Here is a 24428-nt window from a genome sequence, read left to right on the forward strand (position 1 = left end):
TTGCTTCTATTAGCGTTCAAAATTCATCTCCAGTTGCTTCACTCATAGTTATCATAGTTTTCTTCTGTGGTCACCCTGGCATTCTTTTTAAAATCAATTAATTGATCTCCTTGCCATTAATGAATTTGTTGTCTTCAAGAAAATTAAAATTTAACTAAAAATAGATTGGGACAAGGAAAAGTAGAAATTACGCGGTGCGTAATATATGTCCCCGCCGGAAGTAGCATTTAGTAGCAAAATGTACAATATAGGTAAAAAGATCAAGGTCAAAGGTCAAAGAAGTCAAAGGTCAAAATTCTGTGTAGAAGTTTTGAAGCCCTCACCTAGTGCCATCACATAAAGCAAACGGAATCGAAATCGGGTTAGAAATGGCGAAGGAGTAGCATTTAGTAGCAAAATGTACAATACAGGTCAAAAATCAAGGTCAGAGGTCAAAGAAGTCAAAGGTCAAAATTCTGTGTAGAAGTTTTGAAGCCCTCACCTAGTGCCATCACATCAAGCAAACGGAATTGAAATCGGGTTACAAATGGCGAAGGAGTAGCGTTTTGTAGCAAAATGTACAATATAGGTCAAAAATCAAGGTCAAAGGTCAAAGAAGTCAAAGGTCAAAATTCTGTGTAGAAGTTTTGAAGCCCTCACCTAGTGCCATCACATAAAGCGAACGGAATCGAAATCGGGTTAGAAATGGCGAAGGAGTAGCATTTTGTAGGCAATGTACAATATAGGTCAAAAATCAAGGTCAAAGCTCAAAGAAGTCAAAGGTCAAAATTCTGTGTAGAAGTTTTGAAGCCCTCTCCTAGTGCCATCATATAAAGCAAACGGAATCAAAATCGGGTTAGAAATGACAAAGGAGTAGCGTTTTGAAGCAAAATGTACAATATAGGTCAAAGGTCAAGGTCAAAGGTCACAACTGAAATTCTGTATAGAAGTTTCAAAGCTCCCATGTAGTGCTATCATATAAAGCAAACAGAATCAAAATCGGGTTAGAAATGGCGAAGGAGTAGCATTTTGAACATTTTGATCACACACGGATGCACAGACGGACGGACAGACGGACGGACAGACGGACGGACACACACACATACGGAGCCCGTTTCATAGTCCCCTGCTCGAACTCGTTCGGCGGGGACAATAATGGTATTGGCTCGATGATTGAAAAAAATCCGACAGTTTAAATCATGTGATGAAAATCTTGGCTGTTCATTTTCCGTATTAATTCACGGGTGATCTTTATTGTTCATGTCCTAAATGTACGTATAACATGTATGATATGACATGATTTCTAGCTCATTGTGTCAAAGTTTGAAGTTAAGTTCCTCAAAATGACGGCGCGATACTTGCCTATCCTGACAGCGTTTGGCGGTGACTCAACGAGGGTGACGATTGCCGGGGAGAGTGCGGGCGGAGGTAGTGTCAGTCTCCATATGCTGTCTCCTCTTTCTACGGAACTCTTTCAACAAGCCATCATGCAGGTATTTGTGATAAACTCAATCAGGTTTGTCCTTGTTTGCATTTTTTTTTTCGAGATTATATTATTTTTTGTTGTTACTATTGAAGGCCTTATCGAATTCAGTCATGTGTATAAGCGATACAATGTGGTATTATTGATGGAGAAATATACGGGTGTATAAAATCAAATCCCAACCTAAAAAGCATCTGTTCCTATATCACACTGAGGACTATTGCTGCAATTTATATTGTTCGGAACAATTGAATTCTTTATCTCGTATGTTTTTTGTTGTTATTTGTTATTTGCCATTTTTTACTGTTGCCATGTGTGAACATGCGTATATATCTCTCTTTTCATTTTTTTTTTTTGGAAGGGCCATGAGCACCGAAAGGTGGACCTGTGCGCTATATATAAGTAGCCACTATTATTATCATTTTTTAGAGGTACGCAAGTTCAGCGAGGGTAAGAGAAACAGCTCAGATATAAAAGGTCGAGATTGAGACTCAGGGAGGTGGGAACCCCCTCCCTGCTCAGTCGCTACATGTTTCAAATTTACAAATGTATGCGAATGTAGACTTCGTAGTGGTAGTCTCTTTTTACAAATATGATGTGGGTTATGAGGCAGGGTGACGATAATTTTGAAGGAGATCACTAAGAAAGACTACTACCAGATTGACCAGATTTAACTGTTACCATGTATGACTTTTACCTTGATTCGCTGTTTTTATTAAACCCTCTACTCCCCAGAGCGGGAACGCGATCTGTCCCTGGGCGTGGACAACAAACAGCCGGGCTACCGAAGCGCACCGTCAGTTGGCCGAACGAGTGGGCTGCAACCAGACAGACAGTGCAGCAAGGGTGAACTGTTTGCGGAACGTGGAAATGAATGACCTGATATTGGAGCAGTTTAGAGTAAGAAGGCGGCTAGCAGTATATAACTACAGATCCAATTTATTTCCTTGAGTAATGGTGACTTGTCATGATCGCAGAGGAAAACTTTCTTTTGTTTTGTTTTATTTGTTCATTTTCCATCTGAGAAGATGGATGGATAGCCCATTTAGTGAAACAGTCTAATTTTACTACATGAAGCATCACCTAGATGATAGACCAATAATATTTTGACATTTACGTCCTTGTTACTCTTGCACTTGAGCACTTGTTGAGAATACATCCTTCCAATAAATTGTTCTTGGTTTGGAAGTCGCTATTTTTGTACATTTCTGTCACGGTAGAACACTCCTTGCCTACTCGGATTATAGTAGGCCTAATAATAGTACAATAATATCATTCACTGCGACTGAAGGTGGACAAAGAAATCTTCCAATACATGTTCAGATACTCTGAGGCTACTGTCGGTCAATGTGACATCAAAAAAAAAAAAAAAACTCAATTTATTTGAAGTACACCTCAGGAAATGTTTCTCTTTCTATCATTAGATGGGTGATGGCGCTTTGTCAGCTCCCGTGGTAGATGGCGACTTTTTGCCCAACAATCCGGTTGATATGGTTAGACGCGGCCAGTTCAAAGTGGTTCCGACTTTGCATGGTACAAATGAGGATGAAATGTCCAGTGTCGCCCTCTTCATCTTCCCAAGCTCCATTCGAGACGACGATCCTCCAGTTATGAACATCTCTGTCTTCAGACAGTGGCTTCCTGATGTTCTACCCTTTACCGACACGCCGATTGAAATCTCCTCCGTAGAGCAGCACTACATCGACTGGACCGTTGCCGACGACGAGTCAGCCGACCAACTCGACGGATTCATTCGCCTAGCAACGGACCAGACGTTCGCCTGTTCTACAGAGTTCTTTGCCAGAGCTCTGGAAGCGGCTGGCGCCACAACATATCGCTATGAGATGACCCATGACCCCTCCTGGTCTATCTATGGAGGGATTCCAAAGTGGCTCGGTGCAGCACATGCTGAAGATCTGCAATATGTCTTCGCCTGGGGACTCAACCCTTACATTGACTTTCTCGTGGGGCAGACTGACGAAGAACGACTCATGTCGATCGAGTTCATGCGATACTGGACCAACTTCGTGAAATCCGGGTACGCAAGAATATTTCCTTTTAAAGTATTGTTTAAAATATTTTAGCTCACTCAGCTCATTAACGGAAATGCCTATAAATGATAACAGTTGAAATATCACTTTAAAGAGGAAATTACATCTAACTCGACTTCTTATACATTGTACTCTTGAATCAATCAGGAACCCTAACGAACCGGTAGAAAACTCAGCCTACCCGGATTGGCCACAGTACACCATGCCCGAACAGGAGTATAAGAAACTTTCACTCGACATGGATAATGGCCGAGCAATGAGGGCGTCTTCATGTGCTTTCTGGATAAGATTCATGCCTGGGCTTCATATTCAGGCTGGTAAGAAGCAACATGAGAATACACCATTCTGCGGCATACCTGTGTGCAATCAGAAATATCTATGAATCTCCCTCTTGGAGAATTGTTCCTTTTCCAACGAGAAGAAAGCAGTGGTAATACAATGTAATACCAAAGGCTCTCCACAATGTATATTGTGATAATTATGTGGTGATGTAATGCACATTGGGCCCTGCAAGTGGTATATCGTGCTTTCTCGATGGCTTTATCAATGTTAGATGAAATAGATAAAAATAATAATGATAATAATATTGATAATAATAATAATGATAATAATAACAATGACAATAATAACAATAATATCAAATAACAACAATTATAATAAGGTTTTCTTTAACCAGGGCCTTTTCAGTGTTGCCACTGCTCTTATACCAAAGGGCCCTGACATTGTGTTACCCTAGCGTTGCCAGGTAGCAATTTGTACACCTGAATCAAGAGGTACAAGTGGTATGGGTAAAAACATCTTGTCTAAGAGGACGTACGAACTCGATGAGTTTCAAACTCGGGTTCTCAGATTGGGATTCGAGAGTCTTATCCACTATGCCACAGTGCTCCCCAACGTTTTCTTGACATTGTAAATATTGAATTTCTGACGCGTTGTAGGCAGACTACAGGTAGACGTGATGCACAATTCAGAAATCGAGTACAAGATGTCTTCTGTTAATTTTTTCTCTAATACCTCATTATTTTGTTCCTTCATCAGCTCCAATTGAGGACGTGTACAAGCTGTGGCAGGAGGACTACGAGAACTGGCGTGACATAGACATGCCCAGCTGGTCTACAGAGTTCGAAGAATACAAAGCCAACAACCCTTCTTGTCCCACAGCTATGCCGTGATCTCCCATCATCTTCCCCTGTACATGCCGGAAATCAAGCATATCTTCAAGGTTTATCATAGTAATGGAACATTTGCTTTGGATGGAGATGTTCTCTGATAAAATAAAGAAAAAAAACTGCAATCGTCGTATCTATAGTTGTCATCTTGGTCACCAGACCAATGATTGTTCACCACCTTTTCGTTATAACACGTTATTTTTTCTTTCGAGTAACAGTAATGTGTCACTTTGATTTAAACAAGGAAAAGAATTCGTCATTCTCCGGGCCATTTTGTCTCCTTACTGTCAGATTAAACAGTTGGCCAATGAAATGTCAGCGATCACTGAAAGCGGAGATCATGAAAGAATTTATCTAATGCCTTGCTGACCTGTACTAACTGCTTGTTAATTTTTTCCTTCTGAGAAGATGGCCGGATATCACATATTCAACTGCATTATAGTTGGTCTTTTCTATGGGGACCGGTTGGGTGTATTTGCCCGTGATGACCAGATTTATCAATAGTTGGATGCAAGTCTTTGCGACTTCGACACGAATCATAACAAATTAATGATGTATTTATGATGTTGTATGTATTTTTTTTAATATTGTCTTGGACAGCACCAGTAAAATGATTACCCACTTGTACTGAAATTATATACACGGAGTCATTTTATTTTGTGCGTACCTGCGTAAATGAAGGATTCTTGTGGATGTGTAATTATGTGTGTATCGATTATAGTGGCATACGTGATTGATAGTGTGGGTATGGTGACTTGTCTTCGCCTCAGCCTGTGATAGTGAAGAAATGTGGAGCTACAATCCCGCTTCATTATTTGGAGCTGGCCTCTTCCAGTTTTACTCTGAACTCCATATACACTACATGTTAGAAACACTCTTTTATAGAGATTAGACATACAGGCTTTGATATCACGCTGAACTGCAACGTATTGTGTACAACAATAAACATTTTGCACAGAGGACTCTTGGTATACGTTCGTAAAACAGAAACAGATAGCCTCTTGTAAATCCTATGGTGCATCATTGCCAGAAATGTAGACATGGTGAAGATCTGTTCAAGGGTTGTTCTTCATCTAATTCCTGTAAGTCCAAAACTAATGTGTAAATAAGCTTAGTGACGATTAACTTCATATCACCTCTGGTCATCGCTGAACGCCTACTTGTGCACGTAAACACTGTCAACAGCGGGAGGCGCTGTGTGAACAAAAATCAAGGACTCCAAAACGGCCGATGTTCAGTTAGTTAGAATAGATGTAATTTTTCACCATGGCTGGAGCAATAGCCATTTCGTTGGCTTTTCTTCTGTTCTCCACTGTGACCACGGCCCAAGACGATGGGGCACCAAGGGTCACCTTACCAGGTGGGGGAATTCTTAAAGGTGTCACGCTGCCCTTTAACGAATCGGAGTTCCTGAATATCGACACAAAGGTTAACGCTTACCTTGGCGTACCTTACGCCCAACCTCCCGTTGGGAATCTCAGGCTTAGAGACCCTCTTCCGTACAACATCAGCGGGGAGTACAATGCAACCGAGCACAGAGCGGAATGTCCTCAAGCCACGCCTCTTGCCCAATTGCCAACTATTGGACCCATCTTAGCTCGAGAGGTAGACGAGGACTGTCTCTTTTTGAGCATCTACACTCCTTCCCCAACGGTATGTTTCAGTCAAGAATCATCAACAGGCTCTAGAAATGAATACTGGGTCCGAGTTTAGTACGTACCATCAAAGGGCTTCTTGTTGCACTAAATAGTGAAATGGTAAATCCAACATTCCAAATTTTGTCACTCCTCGAACCTTATGTTAATGTTAAATGTAACACTAGAAGGGTTGGATTAACCCTCTTATTTTTAGTTACAAGAAAAAGTGAGAAAGGTGAAATCTAAGAGGTGAAAAAATGCGATGTTATGAAAGCTGTCAGCTGAAACACATGATAGATGAGACCACTCCCAAAGTGTTCGACAACTAGCAAACACAATAAGATGAGGGAAATCACCAAAGGAAAAGTGGATTGTAAGCTAAATCAATTGATTAATTGGCAAAGCGAAAGGGTTTTATACGACATAGAGTAACAACAGGGAGGAGGAGTACGAGACAACGATGATGAAGAAGCAGAAAACGGAATAATAATATGCAGAGAGCCCATTTTCTTCTTAGTATTCGTTGTGTTCTCACTTCTACTGAGGAAGAGAACTCATCTTGCCTAATTCTTTTGAAACTCATTTACCTATACTACATAAATATCCCTTCTTCAAAGTCTCGTTAGTGCATCAGTAGGATTTCTTTAGACTGAGACAGACCCGATGGACAGTTTATTCTTTCGTCTAAATAATCCTTACATAGGCCCTGTTTTATGAAGAGTCATAAATGATTATATAGTTGACTTGTCATACAACGTAAGTCTATGGCAGCGTGTGTATTAAGGAAATTTATAATCAGTTATATCTTTTGATAAAACGGGAGCCGTGAGCTATAATTTAGATCTAATTTTGTTTCAATGGAGGAGGAAAAATGACTACTTTAGTGCTAAATCTGATGATGGTAAACTTCCTTCTGACAGCCGACATCGAATGTTCCAGTCTTCTTCTGGATTCATGGAGGTGGCTACTCACTAGGGGCTGGATCTTGGGTGGTCTACGAGCCCCTTCCCATGGTGGCTCTAGCCGACATCGTCGTTGTAGCCGTCAACTACCGTCTCGGAGCGTATGGATATCTGACATCAGGTACGCAGTAGAGCAACATAATGCATTGTGGTAGGCCTATTGAGATGCTTTGCCTACACTTGGTATGTTAGATATTGATGAAACATCAAAACCCACCAAACTGAACCCTAACTGATTTGCTCGTACCAAGTGGCTTAACAATTCGATATACATTGTATTTATGCATATACAACTGTATTCGTGTGTCACAGACGTGTGTATAGCTATAGAAACAGGTTAACACTCTCACCAACTCGTACAAGTATGCAGATGATGGTGTGGCTCAATTGCAGTGACTTTTTGTTTTTCAGCTGACATATCACAACCGTCATTGGTATAAATAATATTCAGAGAAAATCATTACGCTTAAGGCTAAAGAATACAGTGAAAGAAGCTTTTCGACATGTTGACAAAACGTGAAAGCGAATGATATGATTGTGCGAGATCTATACTTCAGGGATGTCAACTTCGTGAACATTGTGTTCAACCATGCTCTAGAGTCATTGTTTTGTTTCCCCATTTCGTAGTTTTTGTAACTCTGGTCTTATCTTATATATAGCGATTGTTTAGAACTCTAACTTCATCTCTGTATCGTAAAGTTTGTATTTTGTATTACTTATCATTTAAGCTATTTTCTAACACTACCCTTGTGTATCTTCGATCAAAATGTTCATATATCGCCCAATTGCACCTATATCCTCTTGGCACGGAAGTTTGCACAAAAACAAACGGATCCTGATATATAAGGTTGATTTTACACAACTCCAAAACAAAATTTGTCGTCAGTCGCACTTTACAAGAAATCCACAGTGAGACCAATGCAGTCCTGACTATATCAATACTCTCAGTTTATCGGACACAACGAAAACAGATCAGTAATCTTTGACCTCAAACTCTTCTGTTATCGGCCCAGTGCTAAGTCCTCAAAATGTTAGATCTGAAGAGGGTAATCGGCTATAAGTGTTTATTCTCGAGGATTATCATTATCCAATACTTAGCATGATGATCTTTCTGTTGTCATCACTCATCAAGATGCGATGACGTCTGCATTTCTTGCGAATAGTGACGAACTCTGCTGTGTTATCCATTTTGATTGATATTGTCATTATTGACCGACTGATAGTTTGCTTCTGAGTTGTGGTAAAAACGAGAACACTCGGAAAGCAGATATTATTTTTACTCCTTCTGCGTTAGGGCATGAGTGTGTGTTCGCTTTCGGATGGCAGTGCCTCTTTCAATGATGATATTAAGATCACTGGCATATGTCTGTATATATACTTGTTGTCAAAGTGATCTTAATGAAACGTGGCTAGCCAATCACTTAAAATTCATATTCTTTTCTTTGTCCTCTATTCATGGTATGCATGACTGGTTAAAGGTGATGACGTAGCCCCCGGAAATTATGGAATGATGGATCAGATTCTGGCTCTTCGTTGGGTTCAGGATAATATAGCAGGTATGGAATTATCAGTTCCCATTTTGTATGCTTTAAATACAAGAACCTCCACTCATGTAATACCGTTCTACATATGATAATCATCAATGATGTTATGCCCTACACACCACCCAAGACATAAGAAGCTATACTCATTACATTGATAGCGATTTGTCGGTCCATTTCTATACAAAGGAGAAAAACGATTGAGGGTAAGTAGTCACTAACTTGATCTAATCTGCTGCAATTCGATCATCACATGGTGCCATATGAGTTGTTGCTCAGCAACCAAACCGGTCACAAAATACTCATATATTAGTTGTCCGAGCTTGTTTGAAGTTTCACTGATCTTGTACTTGTGTCACTGGTTTCCGTTGACCTAAAATCTCGACTAGTGACTTCTTGTTCTTTTTAAAGGGATTATAGAGTATTGGTTGAGGTGAGGATTCAGCTTTTACCTTTTTGCAAAATACTTAGAAAAATATTTTTGAAATCTTAAAAAGCATGTAATTCTGAGGGGAATTCACAGTTTGTTTGATGGAAATCCATTTTGAAATGAGGGAAATATAGGAAAGTAAAACAAAACAATTCAATAAAAGGTGGGTCCCACCTTTTATCATTATCGTTTTGTTTTGGATATCTCGGCCATTATTTTAAAAAACTATATTCATCTAACAAAATTTGAATTCCTCTTAGAATTCTATGCTCTTCTTTTTTTTCATAGGAACTTTCTCATTATCTAAAAAAACTAATTATCAAATAAAAGTTGGAACCTGAATCCCTGTAACACCGAAACTGTACCACCCCTTTAAACTGTTTCTTCCATGAAAGCATTTGGTGGCGATCCAAACAGAGTGACTATTGGTGGAGAGAGCGCGGGAGGCTCCAGCGTTAGTCTCCTCTCACTGTCTCCTCTGACGGATGGACTCTTTCATCAGACCATCATGCAGGTTTTAACTTTTGTTTGTACGTTTGCATTAGTGTGCAATTCTGAAAACTGGTCTCAACTCTTCCGGACAATCCCCCATCTTAATATAAAAATAAAACAAGCAAGCAAACAAACAAACAAATCCCCGCATTCTTTAAACATGGCTGTGGTATCCACACCTTTCCAACCTTTGGTCCATGTCTTCCTAGATCGTTTACAGCTTGACAACCTCGTATTCCTCCTATGTACAGTTACCCATGTACCCTTTAATTACCCCATTGCACTGACACTTTGCAAACTCTAACCTCCTACGGAAGTGTCAAACCCATACACACACAAGGAGACTAGTTAACAGATTGCCTTTTCACTAAACTTTCCTATAAACTTTACATGCTTTACAAGGCTTCAGTGATAACTTTCTGACGACTGGACAATTATAACCATCTAGTCTAGACACGTTATAAAAGACAATTAAGCAGTTTTTGCTGAGAGGCTGTGTTATCGTCTATCATATTTTGATTTTGCACATCTGTATGAAAATATAGTTATATCCCCATTGACCTTTCCACACATGCTGTCAAACTGAAAGCAATGATATGAGCTATAATTAGTATGGAATGAAGAAAAGGAGGAATTGGCAGTTGTATTCTTTTTTTTTTCATTCTATTCGTGATGGAATATAGTGGAACTGTCTTCGTATCGTATCGTTAACACTATGTTCATTGTAGAGCGGGACCGCACTAAGTCCTTGGTCGTGGACCACCATGGAGAGTGGAGCGGAGGCTGCCAGAGATCTGGCGGCTTCTTTGGGGTGTCAAACCACCAGCAGTGCGCAAATGATCAGCTGCTTAAGACAAGTACCGCAGGCTAACCTGACAGATGCCTCGAACGTGAGAGTTCTACATTTTTTCTTTCTTTCGTTTTGCTTTTTACATTCTGTTTCCTTTATGCTATGAGAATAACATAACATACTTGCTATTACGCTCGCACACTGCCATGTAAAAACGGATGCATAATATATAATACTGTATGCAAGTGTAAGAGACTCTATCATAATCATTTGTAAAGGTCAAAGCAATGCCGAAGAGGGTATTGTAATTAATTTGCCAGTAATGAAGATTTGTTGACTGTTTGCACTTTACAATTAATATGAGTCTTGCTGCCCTATATTTCCAGTCTTTGAAAGGTATATGAATCCACTGTGTATTTGGGTAATGTCGGTTGCACAGGTTCAGTTGTCATACCCCAGATTAATAGTGGCCACGTGATAGATCACGAAAAGTTCCTAAAAGCATGTTTTCATTTGGTTTGGTGATATCATCTCATTTATCTTTCAGGGGGCTTCTTATGTTCTGTCCTCACCGGTGGTTGATGGACGCTTTTTACCGGACGCTCCAATGGAGCTCATCAACCGCCGTCAGTTCAAGGTGACCCCTACATTGATTGGAACCAACGAGGATGAAGGCTCCTCACAAGCTCTCTTTTTCTTCCCGGAATACTTATTATCAGACACACCTCCAGTCATGAATCTATCTTTCTTCCGGAGCATCTTGCAGGAAAATACGTACCGCGTTTCCTCGGAAATCGAACTCGCTTCCATCGACCACCATTATGTAGACTGGACTGTGGCCGATGACCCCAGTGGAGATCAGCTGGATTCCTACATTAGGCTTGTTACTGACGTTAACTTCGCCTGTCCCACTGAGTACCTTGCAAGGGCGCTCGAAGCTGCGGGGGCCAGTATCTACCGGTACGAGATGACGCATGATCCGTCCTGGTCTATCTACGTTGGAGTGCCGAAGTGGCTGGGCGCCGCGCACGCCGAGGAACTGCAATACGTCTTTAGCTGGGGATTTGTTCCAACCATAGCACCCATCGTGGGACAGACTGGTGAAGAGAAAGCGATGTCCGTCCAGTTTCTGCGTTACTGGACAAACTTCATTAAATCCGGGTACGTTAAGCAGTCAAGACTGGAGATTCCACGATGTAGCATCCAATGCTAGATATTCACCGAACTGCATGCCTTCGTGTTGGCAGGAGTTTGTCGAGCTGAAAATCTGTAAATTAGCACAATGCGTCAGGTAGATGTACTCAAGTCAGGAAAGAAAATGCCCTCATATTTGACATCTAAACATCTGTTAAGCAGTGCTAATATGCTGCACATCATCAACATTAAAAAAAGTGTAATGATATTCTCATTAAATTTAATCATTCTACACAAGAATGGCGTAAATGTCGAGAAAAGCTACACAAATACAAAACCTTATTGTACACACAAATATTGTGATCACCGGATTCAAGATATTTGACTAATCAATAATATACGAATAATTTATGAGTTGTGAGTGCATAGGGCACGAATACCGCACGAGGCGCGAGATAAGCCACTGGTCTATTCAACAAGGCGCGTAGCGCCGCGTTGAATAGACCAGTGGCGAATCTTGCGCCGAGTGCGGTATTACGTGCCCCAATGCACGAACAAAATCATAAATTATTCGTTTTATACAACACCTTGTCCACAATCACAGTACTAAATTAGTGACCGCCAACTCAGGAAGGCCCAAAAATAAATGTAACAATTAGGCAGAGAATTGTAAACCACCCTGTGTACTGCTTTCAAACACTCGTCATGATTCGACCACACAGTCACAGGAATCACAAACTCCGCAGGGTCACGTCTATACCCAATCTACGCTAACGTTAGATCGAGTTAGGCCTGACTGTTAAGGCGCCGATCTGAGGTGTCGGTAGATCTATAGTAGGTCTAGACTTTGTCTATTTCCGAAAATGATTTTGTATAAAAACACAGAAAAATAATCAAATTACGGTTTCTCAACTTGAAATGAAGTCTTGATTTTGGGATCACTGTGGTCCACGTAGCAGATCAGAGTCAAAAGTAAAAACACAGCAGTAGGTATAAAAGGCCGCGCGATACATGCAACTAGCTAGGTAAAGTAGCTGCGCGTTTAACGTTGCATGCAGTACTCCGCCGCGCCTGGTCTGTGAGACTTACCGGCAGCGCAGCGCAGCCGGCCAGCACGTACAATGTAGTTTGCTGGCGCTTTGCTACGGGTGTGAGCCACAGAACTCTAGCTGTGAGCGGCCATGCATTAGTAGCCCCCCGCGAAGCCGTGCTATAGTACCTTCGAGCCGTGCAATAGGCCCATGCCAGGGGCCTATTGTATGGTTGTCACTCTCAATGAGTTTGATAGGTATTTTCTATTGAATGTCATGTGACATGTTCTTGGCCAATCACAATTCGACATATCATTCTGAGGTGTTGTATAATACAAAATGCTTCATTCACAGGAACCCTAACGAACCTCTGCCGAACGATATCTATCCGGAATGGCCTCTGTACACAATGCCCGAGCAGAATTACAAACAGCTCTCCTTAAACATGACCAACGGACGGGCCATGAGGGCGGCATCTTGTTCCTTTATGATGAACTTTATTCCTGGTTTACGCATACAAACAGGTATGCAGTCACCAACACCAAACAGTCAATATTTTCATTCATGAACACCTCTTTAAAATAATTGTTATAACAGTTATCATTGTTATTTTCAGCATAATATTACAGTTAACTACTCTGTTTATCATCATTACTGCGTCATCATAATTACTACTACTACTATTATTACCATTATCATGATTATCATTAAAACCATGATTGTTTTAACTGGTCAGTTTAGTAAAGTTCAAATTCAAGGGTAAATCAAAATACAACACATTCAGATTACGATGAAAAAGGAGGTGGCGTATCTAAGTCTCGGGTAAGCCAAGTGGCCTTCATGGCCTTAAAAGAAGTCGATCAAATGACTTTCATGTCTGGTGATTGGTACACTTTTCGCCCACTGTTAATTAGAATTCCACCTTCTTTCAGTCTTGTGAATATTTGGCAATTATAAGGGACCGTGATCTTTCGTCATAAAGATAAATGCATGTGTGGACCATGTTAATCAGATGTCGTCTAGAAAGGTGACACCTTACACGAACGCAAGTACCCCATGATTCAGTGAAGAAATCATTCAATATCTAAAAGAAGATTTCCTCGTCCCATCCAGGACACTTAGGGAATTTCTCAATAAGGATCAGAACATGGCCGAACTTCACTTCACTTCATGCATGTCAGGCATTTTTGTCGATTTAACATAACTGGAAATGATTTCTATTCCTGCAATAAAATGTGAAATAATGCTTCTCTTCATTTAAGAGATGTTTAGAATTTATATTTCTAAGCGCGACATAGAATATCGAATACCCATAATTCTTTCACGAGTGATTCCCCTGAACATTTTCTAAAGATAGAGAAAGATACTGAGAAGTTTGCTTTTCTCTCTCCCCCTCTCTCTTTAGTCAAAATTTAACATATTCCATTTGTATAGATTCTTCAATAGAATGAGATGAGGCACTTGTAAATGCACACTTAACTTGAGAACACACACACACACACAAACTTACTCTTCTCTCTCTTTCTGTCTGTCTTCCGACAGATCCGATCGAAGACGTGTACACTGATTGGCAGAACCAGTACCAGCGGTGGAAGGGCACCGACATGCCCGAATGGACCACGGAATTCAACGAGTATAAAAATGAAAATTCATGCACTGCTAGTCCTTGAATTGAAATGGGTGTGGTCGAGGTTGTTGTAGACTGGGATTAAATGTATCGCTTGTTTAAAATTCAAACTGCAGTGTTAAGTATTTGTTCGAAATCGTTAAAAACAAACCATGTGATCGATTTAAGGAAGCAGGAATTTGTATCTTGCTTTTTCAAAGAGATAGTTGTCACGTAGGAAAAATCAACTCTGTATATCTGTATCTGAATATTGGGGAAACAATTTTGTGGAATCAATGGTTTGGCAGTTATCGCCCCCTGCCAAAAAGCAAAACAAAACAAAAACACCTTCACTATTATTTTATTCATAGGAACTATGAAAAAATGTGAGGCAAAGCTCTACTACTTCCGTCTTTCCGTTAATTCTGAAGTCGATGTTTTGTGTTCAAACTTGGGCGGTGATATTATGTTGTATCCTCAACTAGTCTGCTTTTGACACAGTGACCAAATATCTAGGATTCATGAAATACGTGAAATATTCAAATTCTAAAATTTCCTGACTCTATATCCTAACTTTCCAATGTTTTGTTTCTTATGTTTTTTTATCAAGCCATCTTAAACTGTAATTTTGGTTTTACTTTAAGTATCTAACATCATTACGTCCTGTCATTAAGCGAAATAATTACTGTTTTGAAACGTGATTGTTGCTATAGTATGATAGGCCTTTCGTCTACGTTTATGTCATCGCTTTAAAAAAAGTCCATTGACTTTCATATGATGTCCATCTGTAGTAATTTGTGTGTGGGTGTGTGTGTGTGTGTGTCACTTTTGTTGATTTTAATTTTGTTCAAATTTGCAAAGTGAATGAAGATATTGAAGAACTTTTTTTACCATTGGCATCAAATAAGTAAATACACAATAAACCATTGCAACAATAGCAATGATTGCGTCATGTTTATTTCAGATAATATGTTTCACACTTTACCAACTTCAAAACTATTGAGACATCTAGACTGACTCAGAATAACGTGTACAGACACAATCATTCACTAAATGAGATAATATACAATTTTTGGAATATGTGAGTGGGGAAATCCATATACCTGCAGAGACTCAACCTCTTCTTCAAAAGCATAATTTCTAGTAGGCCTACTTGGCAAAAACAATCAAATATGCTTACTTTATTATGAAACATACAGTCAGGAATACAAAACGAGCAAACACTAAACTTTTACTCCAATATTCGTCACTGGTAATTCGTAGTTAATATGTGGTACAGTTTTTCTCATCTGCTATTTAAGATCTTATTGTACCAAAACATTTGTGTACAATCAGAGATTTCGTATTTCGCTCCGAAATTCACGAAGGCAGATTAAACATTGGCCCATACGCCACCAGTGTAGACACACTGGTGCAATAGATTTAACACCCTCTGGCTGGTGAGCAGCGTAAACAGCGTTACACCGTTTCATGGATTGTTACACGTGTTATCCTCCTTGTACTCGTTGAAAACCTCGTTCCATTCAGCCATATGGACATCTCGCCACTCGGTGTATTCTCGCTGCCAGTCGTCGTACAAATCGTCATTGTCTCCTGAGGGTCAATACAACACAATGAAACAAATTACATCAATGAACATAACATGTGGATGAAATAATTTCCTGTTGTCTTTCTAAGAGCAGGATACAAGAGTATCCTGTTTTCAATGAGTTTAATGCTTTGTTATGTGCAAAGTGAAATAAAGACCCTCTGTATAATGATGATGATGGTGGCTTCTTATACAGTATGTCAAAAAAAAAATGAAAATCGGATTTTTGCATTGATAACTTCCAATATGATTAAACTGTCTGAATGCTACTCAGAGTCTAAGAATATAGCATCTTACCTACATTTTGCAGAAAACCCCATTCAATTTGGTTAAGAGGTGACAGAGAAAATATATGTGAATCTTTGTGAAGCATGTCGTGGATGTGATTCTTCCAAGTTTAGCACTTGGATGCTCTTGGAACTGCATATCAATGTGCGAACACAATGGACAGAACTTGGGGGAAGGGATTCCTGACATGCTCTACAAATATTATCATTTCTCTTTGACCACTGAATCAAGTCGGATGGGATTTTCTGCAAGACATGGGTAATAAGTTATTATCTCATACCTTGACATTGTATTTGGATTTATTAACTATATTTCAAGTTATCACAGCGGAGGGTCCCTATGTATAATATTTTGAGACATACGGTACAGTGTCGTTCTCCTTTGAAGGGCGCTCATGGCACATGATCTAAAATTTCTCCAGCTTCAACTGTTCAGTCAAAGTAAGATGCAGGGATATTTTAATTTCCATTGTCCAGAGTCAAGGATTAATTATCAAGTACTTGGGAAGACGTAGCTGGTATGCAGTAAATGGAAATAACATTCTGACATTTTACAGTTGAGAGGAGTATAGGATATTTCTGTGACTACGCTGATGTTTGCCTGATGTACTGTTCTGATGAGCTTGCCAGAATATCGAGTACAGTCATTATGTGAATCACTGTTTTATGTCATACTCCGGTCTTGGTAACATTCAGACTCATCGACAGCTAACAGCGAGTGTTCCAGCATATTCATATTGACCGTTCAAGAACTGTTTCCTGAAAAATTAGCGAATCTTCAAAATGTCATAATTTCTTTATTTTTCACCCGATTGTGAACAAAATTTTACCTTTGAACTCGTAATATTTTACTCTTTCTTATCAGACAATCTTACATTTGGACTGGATTTCCCATTCAATGTAAAGACGTGTTCGCATTTACTATGAATTACCTGTATAGTTATAGAGATCCGGTGCTAGATTGAGCCAGAACGCACAGCTTTCCATTCTCATGGCTCGGCCGTTCTCCATAGTCAGGGATAGTTTCTTGTATTCCAACTCCGGTACGGTGAACTGAGGCCATGACGGGTAGGATCCAGACACAGGCGAGTTCGGGTCTCTGGCGTTTTTGGTACATCATGATTAGATGCAGGGGTAACAGGTGGAAGACAAAGAAACAGGACAAATAAGTGAAGAAGAAAGAGGAAACATTTTAGTCATGAAAGTAAAGAAGTCATGATGGAAGAATATAGAAATATTACTGTGTGTAGAGCTGTCATACAAACATGAATGAATATCAAGTTGAACGTAACTGACGAAATGATGTATGTTTGTGACAGTTCCACGGCATTTGCTCCTGAGACAATTAGTAGTACAATGTACTACCATGAAATAATCTGCACGCTCATCCAATCATAAAACCTACCCTCAAACGTAACCCTAATCCTAATCCTAATCCTCACATCAAACCAAACCTAAAACACTATCACAACTTTAAGCATGCTAACCCTAACCCCAAGTCCTTGGAGAAACTAAAACCAGAGCAATTGCCGCAGGAACAACTGTCGTGTCACAATGTGGCATCTGTTGCCATCAGTGATCAAACCTTTTATTTTGCTGTTGTGAAAGTGAGAAGTAAAAACTCTGTTTACCCTGTTCGTATAAAATTGGTCCAGTAGGTCATGAATTGTACAGACATCCATTTCTCCTCGTCCGTTTGACCCACGATTCGATTAAAGGAAGGGTTAAAGGCCCAGCCAAAGACGTACTGCAACTCCTCGGCGTGCCCCGCTCCCAACCACTTTGGTACCCCGGCAAACACCGACCACGAAGGATCGTGTGTCATCTCGTAGCGGTAGACTGGCGCGCTAACATTGGCCAGCGCTCGGGCCATGAGCTCCGTACTGCAAGCAAACACCTGTGTCGATTGGAGATAAAACGAGAATTTCGTAATAAATACTTTGCTCATAGAAGCAAACAGAATCTTTTGCAGATCTGCTATGAAATATTCTATAAACATGCAAGGCTATATGTAGAGACAGTTATGTCTAAGTCCTTTTTATTTCCCCACGAATTTTGAAATAGAGTGTATGTATTTCATTTTTTATTCTCATTACATGTCATATCAAGACATACAAAACTCGGGCTTTGATTTCAAGGCATCTTTTCCGAATTGACTGCAAAGCGTGGAAATGCAAATACCAATTACTTTAAAAAGATAGATCTGTCGTTTTTTCATTTTTTTTTCTTCAATTGTCCAGTGATGTTTCAGTGGTCTACAATGAAATGGTCCCGTAAGGCCTATAATATGCATACGTCAACTCAGCAAAACAACGAGGGGTGCTGGGAATTTTGCAGAAATGAAGATACAACAAAACACATCGGAGAATAACAAGTTACCGACCGACGGACGTGAGTTGTATGTCAGAAATGTGGACATCTTAACTTGAACATGATATGCTGCTTATAAATACTGAAAGTCCGTAAGATTTTACGAGCAGTGTATACGAACATCACATGACGTTAATTCAAACACGGGTTTATGTTTCATCAAGGAAAGCGTCTTCGCACCAGCCCCTTGTCACAAAAAAAAAAGTGACCCAACTTCTACTGCAGCAACTATAACCCCTCTATATTCCTTTGTTGCTAACCTGGTCCGTGTTTAGTCGAATGAAGGCGTCGAGATGATCGCTCGATTGGTTGTCTGCTTTAGTCCAGTCCACGTACCAGTGCTCCACAGCAGGGATGAGCAGGGGACTGCTGTAGTAGAGGTAGCCTGGGAACAGTTCCTGGAACTCAGTAAGGCTCATCGGGGGTGGTACGCGTCTGACGACGTAAGACGGGAAGGCGCGAAGAGCGATTAGCGTGCCTTCGTCTTCGTTTGTACCCATCAATGTGGGGACGCCGCGGAAGTCCGGGTGTCCGATCAGGGTGGCGGGCGCGGCGGGTAGAAAGTAGCCGTCAACCACCGGTACGAAGAGGAGCTCAACGATGAGATGAGTTCTAGTCATCTGCCACATCGTTCACGGGACAGGGTTTATAAGTTAAGAGAATAAGATCAGTGAAAAGCCTACACATCATAGTATAACACGTAATACCTTCTGAAAGCGGCTATGTAATGCGAAAGACCAGGTATCACTGGAAAAAAATAAAGATAAAACGGGATGCTGACAACCGCCATGATGATGACATAAAATCTCAGGTTAATATTGATTTCCAAGTCTAGCTATCGTCGGTGTAACAAGTAGGAAAAGTAATGTCAAGTAAAATCGAATGTTTGAAGGATAGAGATATTGTATGCATTTACAATTTCGCAAATAATTTATAATGTTATGTAAATTTATGTTAACAAAGTAGACCTTTATTATAAAACATCACATAAATATATGCCTACACACGTACATATCATTTTCATGGTCACTATCTCAATATCATTAGCAATATCATCATGCGCACGTATGTTTATGGACTGATTTGCGTCTGATTCTCTCAATTCAGTACTTTTAAGCTAAGATTTTCTGGAAGAAAGAAGCAAATACCATATATATATATATATATATATATATATATATATAATTCATTTTCATAATGAACTAGGAATGTGTCTTACAGCTAGTTGCGCCCTTGTGAGATTCACTTCATCAACACCTCGCAGACATTCAATCAGAGCCACATTGTCGGTGACGTCACAATTAAAGTTCTCGGCAATCTCCCGCGTGAAGCCAATCTGTCGTTCAATGTTAGTATCTGCGGCCCACGGGCACAAGGCGTTTCCACTCTGCAGAATGAGAAATGAGAATATCAAAGTCCATGTTTATCTTGTGAAGAGAACATGCATATATTTCAAATCAATGCAAACAAGGAGGAAACTGACCAGAAATTTATATGATATAGGCCCTAAATGAAAAATGACAAAACCAAAGAGAATGGAATTTCATAGGGATTCAAACCCGAGACCTCCGAATTGATAGACTGGTGCTATTTTACCTATATAGGTCTTCTGAGTATTGGAAATACCTATATATCAAAAAATTGAATACTTATAAAACATATATCACAGGAATAATTTCATAGAGAAATACGTCTTCAGGGAGTCTTATTAAGATTTCAGATTAAGATTCAGTGTAAAAATACAGTAAGAGTACACAAAGACATTTAATCTACAATTTACTATGGCATAATCACTAACAAGAAATTACATGCAAGTGTGCCTTTTATTCTATGTCTTAAAAACTTCGCGATGTTTACACACAAGTATACACACAAAAATGAAGAAAAAGAATAAAGAAGTCATGAAACCGAAACTTTGTCAAGCCTATGTAAAGTACAAATGCTCTATATATCAAAATATAAAAAGCTTCATCTCTTTCATTCAAATTAGATATAAAATGCTTCATCTTAACCTTTCTGTGCATGTGTTTGAGTTCAAAAGCTCTTCCAGTATGAATTTGCGTTTTGCATGTTTTCTTCGAGTAGAATGAGAGAAATAAAAGGTGTTTTTATCCGCTTTACGCACGCTCTAAGTGAGACGAGCACAACGAGAGTGCAAAACATGCCATACCTCAACCATGCAAGGTGTTTTGTTGAGAGAAATATACATTTTTTTTTTTACGAATTGGACATTTCTGCAAATTCAATAACACAGCTAACAACATTAACCGTAACAGGTAATTTAAACAAACACAAACTGCGACAGGTGGATATAAAAGTGCCACGCCCACCTCCATGATGGCTTGATGGAAGAGTCCCTGACTGAGGGGCGATACTATGTGCAGCCCCACACTCCCGGCACCAGCACTCTCACCCATGATGGTCACCTTCGACGGGTCGCCACCGAAATCTGTCCAACATCAAGGGTCAAACATAGTAGGTTACCTACCGGTATGCTGTCAGTTTCCTCTTGAGTTCCATGAACATGATGAATAAGATTAAGGAAGACAAACTATCACTTTATTTAACACACACACACACACACACACACACACACACACACCTCCCCCCAACACACACACACAAATTTTGACGCTTTGAGGTATGCATTTTGCCAGCGCAAATCATTAACTCGCATTGCATCTCGTAAATATTAAAACGATAATGACTATACAGACGACATAATGGTAACACTTATGACACCAAAAAATGATTCATAAAGTGATTGATAATATATAGGTATAATTTCCAATCACTGGCAGAAATTCGTCATCGGATACAGCAGAATTGCTTTCGCAGGAGGATGTTGACTTGGTATTCACATCACTGAATATTGCCTTGAAATCATTCTTTTCAAAAAATGTTTTGAGATTTTCTTCCATAGTTTGTCGCATCAATACGAAATATGAGTTTCTTTGTTTGTAAGTTCGTTTTTCATAATTTGTGTACCCTAATAGTCAAGGTTGTAAATGATTAGTATACGGTAATCAAAGTAAGGAACGATCAATGCAGAAAATATGTATCTGTATCTTCAATTGTTCATTTTTCATGTTTGAAGTAAGAAAGTTTAATCAGAATGAAAATTACAAGCAGTTTAAGTCAAAATAAAGAAGAACTGCTGAAACATAAACCATGATGTTAATTTCCATACAATAAGGGACCTAGAAGGGAAAATGACAAATCTTACATTGAATGTTATCTCGCACCCATTCTAGCGCCATGACCTGGTCCAGCATGCCGTAGTTTCCCGGTGAGGCGCTGTCACCTAGAGACGAAGGATGATAAAAATCAAGATAAAATTCAGGTGATGCCATGGTTTACCAAACAAATCGCGTGCAACATGTGCAATGCAAAGTGTGTGAACCATATAGTTTGTTAATTGCCTTGCACCATTAAATATTCATGTTTGTAAGACAGCGACAGGTTGCGTTCGGGTCAGTATTAAGGCTGTAATTTTATACACTTTTATTGTTAAGTTTTCATTTTGCTGCCACACTTAAAGATGTCTGAGAACATAGCAAAATATCTAGCAATATTTATTAACGGAATAGATACTTAACCCATTAGTCACTGAAACGCCCGAAACCGCCAGTCCGGTTTTTTTTTTTTAATAGTTTTTAACTTTACCATTTTTTTTTTTGTTTTCGCATAAAATGTAATTATAATTATGTAGTCTGAAAGAGGTCAAAAGTCAAGACAGTATGTCAGAATTTGTCAGAATTATTTCTGTGACACACAATTCTGTTGGTAAAACCTTAATAGGCTTTCAAATAAACAGAACTTATAATAGACAAAAATGAACATGAAGTGAGCTATTTTACAACATTTAGAAATTCGAAATGAGAGCAACCTTTCAGGGAGCCATGATAGGTCATTGTGTGCAGAATCGTCAGTTGCTAAAGGGTTGATATGTGGTTGTGTCAAACGACAAAAGAAGTTTAAAACAAAGTATAAAAATTAAGTATAAAGAGTCCAGCTATGTCGGCTTATTTGTGTAAGTCTTGCTCAGGACCCTCTTCACCCGCTGTCTTCCGGTCGCTAGCCCACGGCTCTCCCGAACTCGGCCATGTGCGGGGCGTCTGTCATGGAGTGCCGACCCGCGCTGCCCGTGGGTAACTGTTTTAGTTCCGTGAGAAATATGTCTGTACAGTGTCGATATGATTTTAGCTGCAGTACAATGGTCTTGAGAGGTTTAATGGAAATCAACTACCAAGGTCTGGAGCAGACGAAAATCAAAGAACTTGCCAGAGTGGCTCGCCAATTAGCTGTTGCTCGATTGAAGGCATAAACGAACATCACTTGCATCTGCAAGTGTGCACCCCGGCCCGACTTACCTTCCAAGGTGTAGCGCAGAATTTGTTCCGTTCTTATATAGGGAATCGATGCTATTATGATACATTATACATCGATGTTTCTAGTTACACAATGAGTATACCCTGCAGCACTAAGATATATTCGAGCAACGGTGTGTCGAATTGTCACTCGACAGAAACAGGTATGAGAGCCAAGCGAGATTTTTTTTTTCTTTTCTTTTTACGATGTCGGTATGACTGTATGATGAACGAATGTCATACAACATTTTGTCAAGACGGCATGGTTTCGTCATACATACCAGTGGTGAGAAAGCCAAAGACGCCGAGTCGGTAGTTGACTGTCACGACAATGATTTCGGGTGAGACGGCGATGAGGGGGAGGGGTTCGTAGATTGAGCCGGAACCCCCTCCCAGGGTGTACCCTCCCCCATGAAACCACACCAACACGGGGGCATTCGTGGGCTGGTTGTGGAAACATGAGAACATACTAATCATCGAAAAGAACCTCACTCAACATGAATGAGTGCTAGCAATCTATACGCAGGTTACATTTAGTTCTCAGTCATAGGACTTGAGAGGGAATCGTAAAAATGGAAGGGATTTACGCCTCTTCGTCAAAAGTACAGGTAAATGGTGCTATAGAATACCGTCATTTTTTAACCCTCTCTCACTTTTTGCTTCTCAAAATTTATAGGCCTATAGTCTTTTGAATAAGAAAATACATGTATTTATATCAACTTTTGCTGTTTGTATTGCATGTTTTCATAATATCACAAATGATAAATCAAAGTGTTTCGTGAGTGCTTTCCTGTCTAAAGAGCAAGGATTGTACAAGATGCTACATTCCAAGTTTTACTCGTGTAGTTGACCGTCTAATTGCATAAATAACCTTAAGTATGTTTTTCATAACACAATTGTTGATCATTACGTTTCTATATACCTTCACTTTACTCGTCGACCAACAATAGTTTTTATTTTCCGAAGAAGGGGGGGGGGGGAGGGAGCAATAGGGGTAGATGCTCTACTTGAAAATGTTCATATAATGCCTTTAAGTGACAGGATGAGGAAAAGGCTGATGTGGAAGATTGAGAAGAATCATCACACATAAGATGAAGTTTTTGGGTCCTTACCTGAGGGGATGCAGTATGCACACCAAGGTAGAGACAATCCTCGTCCGCATTTCGTCCAACAGGGATTGGTACTGGTAAGAGGTCGCCGATGGTGTCGATTGGACTGAGCTGAGGGCAGATCGGCCCATCGCGGGCGGCGGTGAAGAACGTACCCAGCGGTCCCTTCTTCACCGGGTTCCTGAAGCGTAGATCCCCAACAGGTGGCTCGGCAAAGGGAATCCCAAGAAACGCTCGGATGGTGATGATCTCGCCACCTAGGTACTCCGTTTCATTGAACTCTAGGTTGGTTCCTATCAAGGTGGTATCTGGGAGTTGGACCCGGGGTGCCTGGGCGGTGACGACCACGAAGACCGAGGAGACGGCTGTCACCAGGATGAGTACGCGCTCAAGTGTCAT

The 24428-nt window shown here is 40.0% G+C and overlaps 2 protein-coding genes across 2 annotated transcripts in view; one reads left to right on the forward strand and one right to left on the reverse strand.

Moving 5' to 3' along the window:
- The window catches only part of LOC139725788 (uncharacterized), a 31188-nt gene extending 16819 nt beyond the window's left edge, over positions 1-14369 (forward strand). The window contains exons 11-16 of the mRNA XM_071636869.1: positions 8760-8837; positions 9648-9766; positions 10473-10634; positions 11082-11695; positions 13054-13223; positions 14242-14369. Coding sequence (XP_071492970.1) covers positions 8760-8837; positions 9648-9766; positions 10473-10634; positions 11082-11695; positions 13054-13223; positions 14242-14369 — 1271 coding nt within the window. The remainder of the gene's footprint in view (positions 1-8759; positions 8838-9647; positions 9767-10472; positions 10635-11081; positions 11696-13053; positions 13224-14241) is intronic.
- A 1404-nt stretch (positions 14370-15773) lies between these two features.
- Positions 15774-24428, reverse strand: LOC139725790 (acetylcholinesterase-like). The gene is made up of 10 exons (XM_071636870.1): positions 24033-24428; positions 23202-23364; positions 21777-21854; positions 20881-20999; positions 19770-19937; positions 18811-19170; positions 17812-18077; positions 17113-17279; positions 16052-16054; positions 15774-15898 (listed from the first exon to the last, which is right to left on the reverse strand). The coding sequence occupies exons 1-10, from the start codon at positions 24426-24428 to the stop codon at positions 15774-15776; spliced, it is 1845 nt and encodes a 614-aa protein (XP_071492971.1).

The sequence above is a fragment of the Diadema antillarum genome, unplaced genomic scaffold (assembly GCF_040938485.1).
Source record: "Diadema antillarum isolate AM-2024a unplaced genomic scaffold, OU_Dant_1.0 seq00000059_RagTag, whole genome shotgun sequence".
Lineage (NCBI taxonomy): Eukaryota > Metazoa > Echinodermata > Echinoidea > Diadematoida > Diadematidae > Diadema > Diadema antillarum.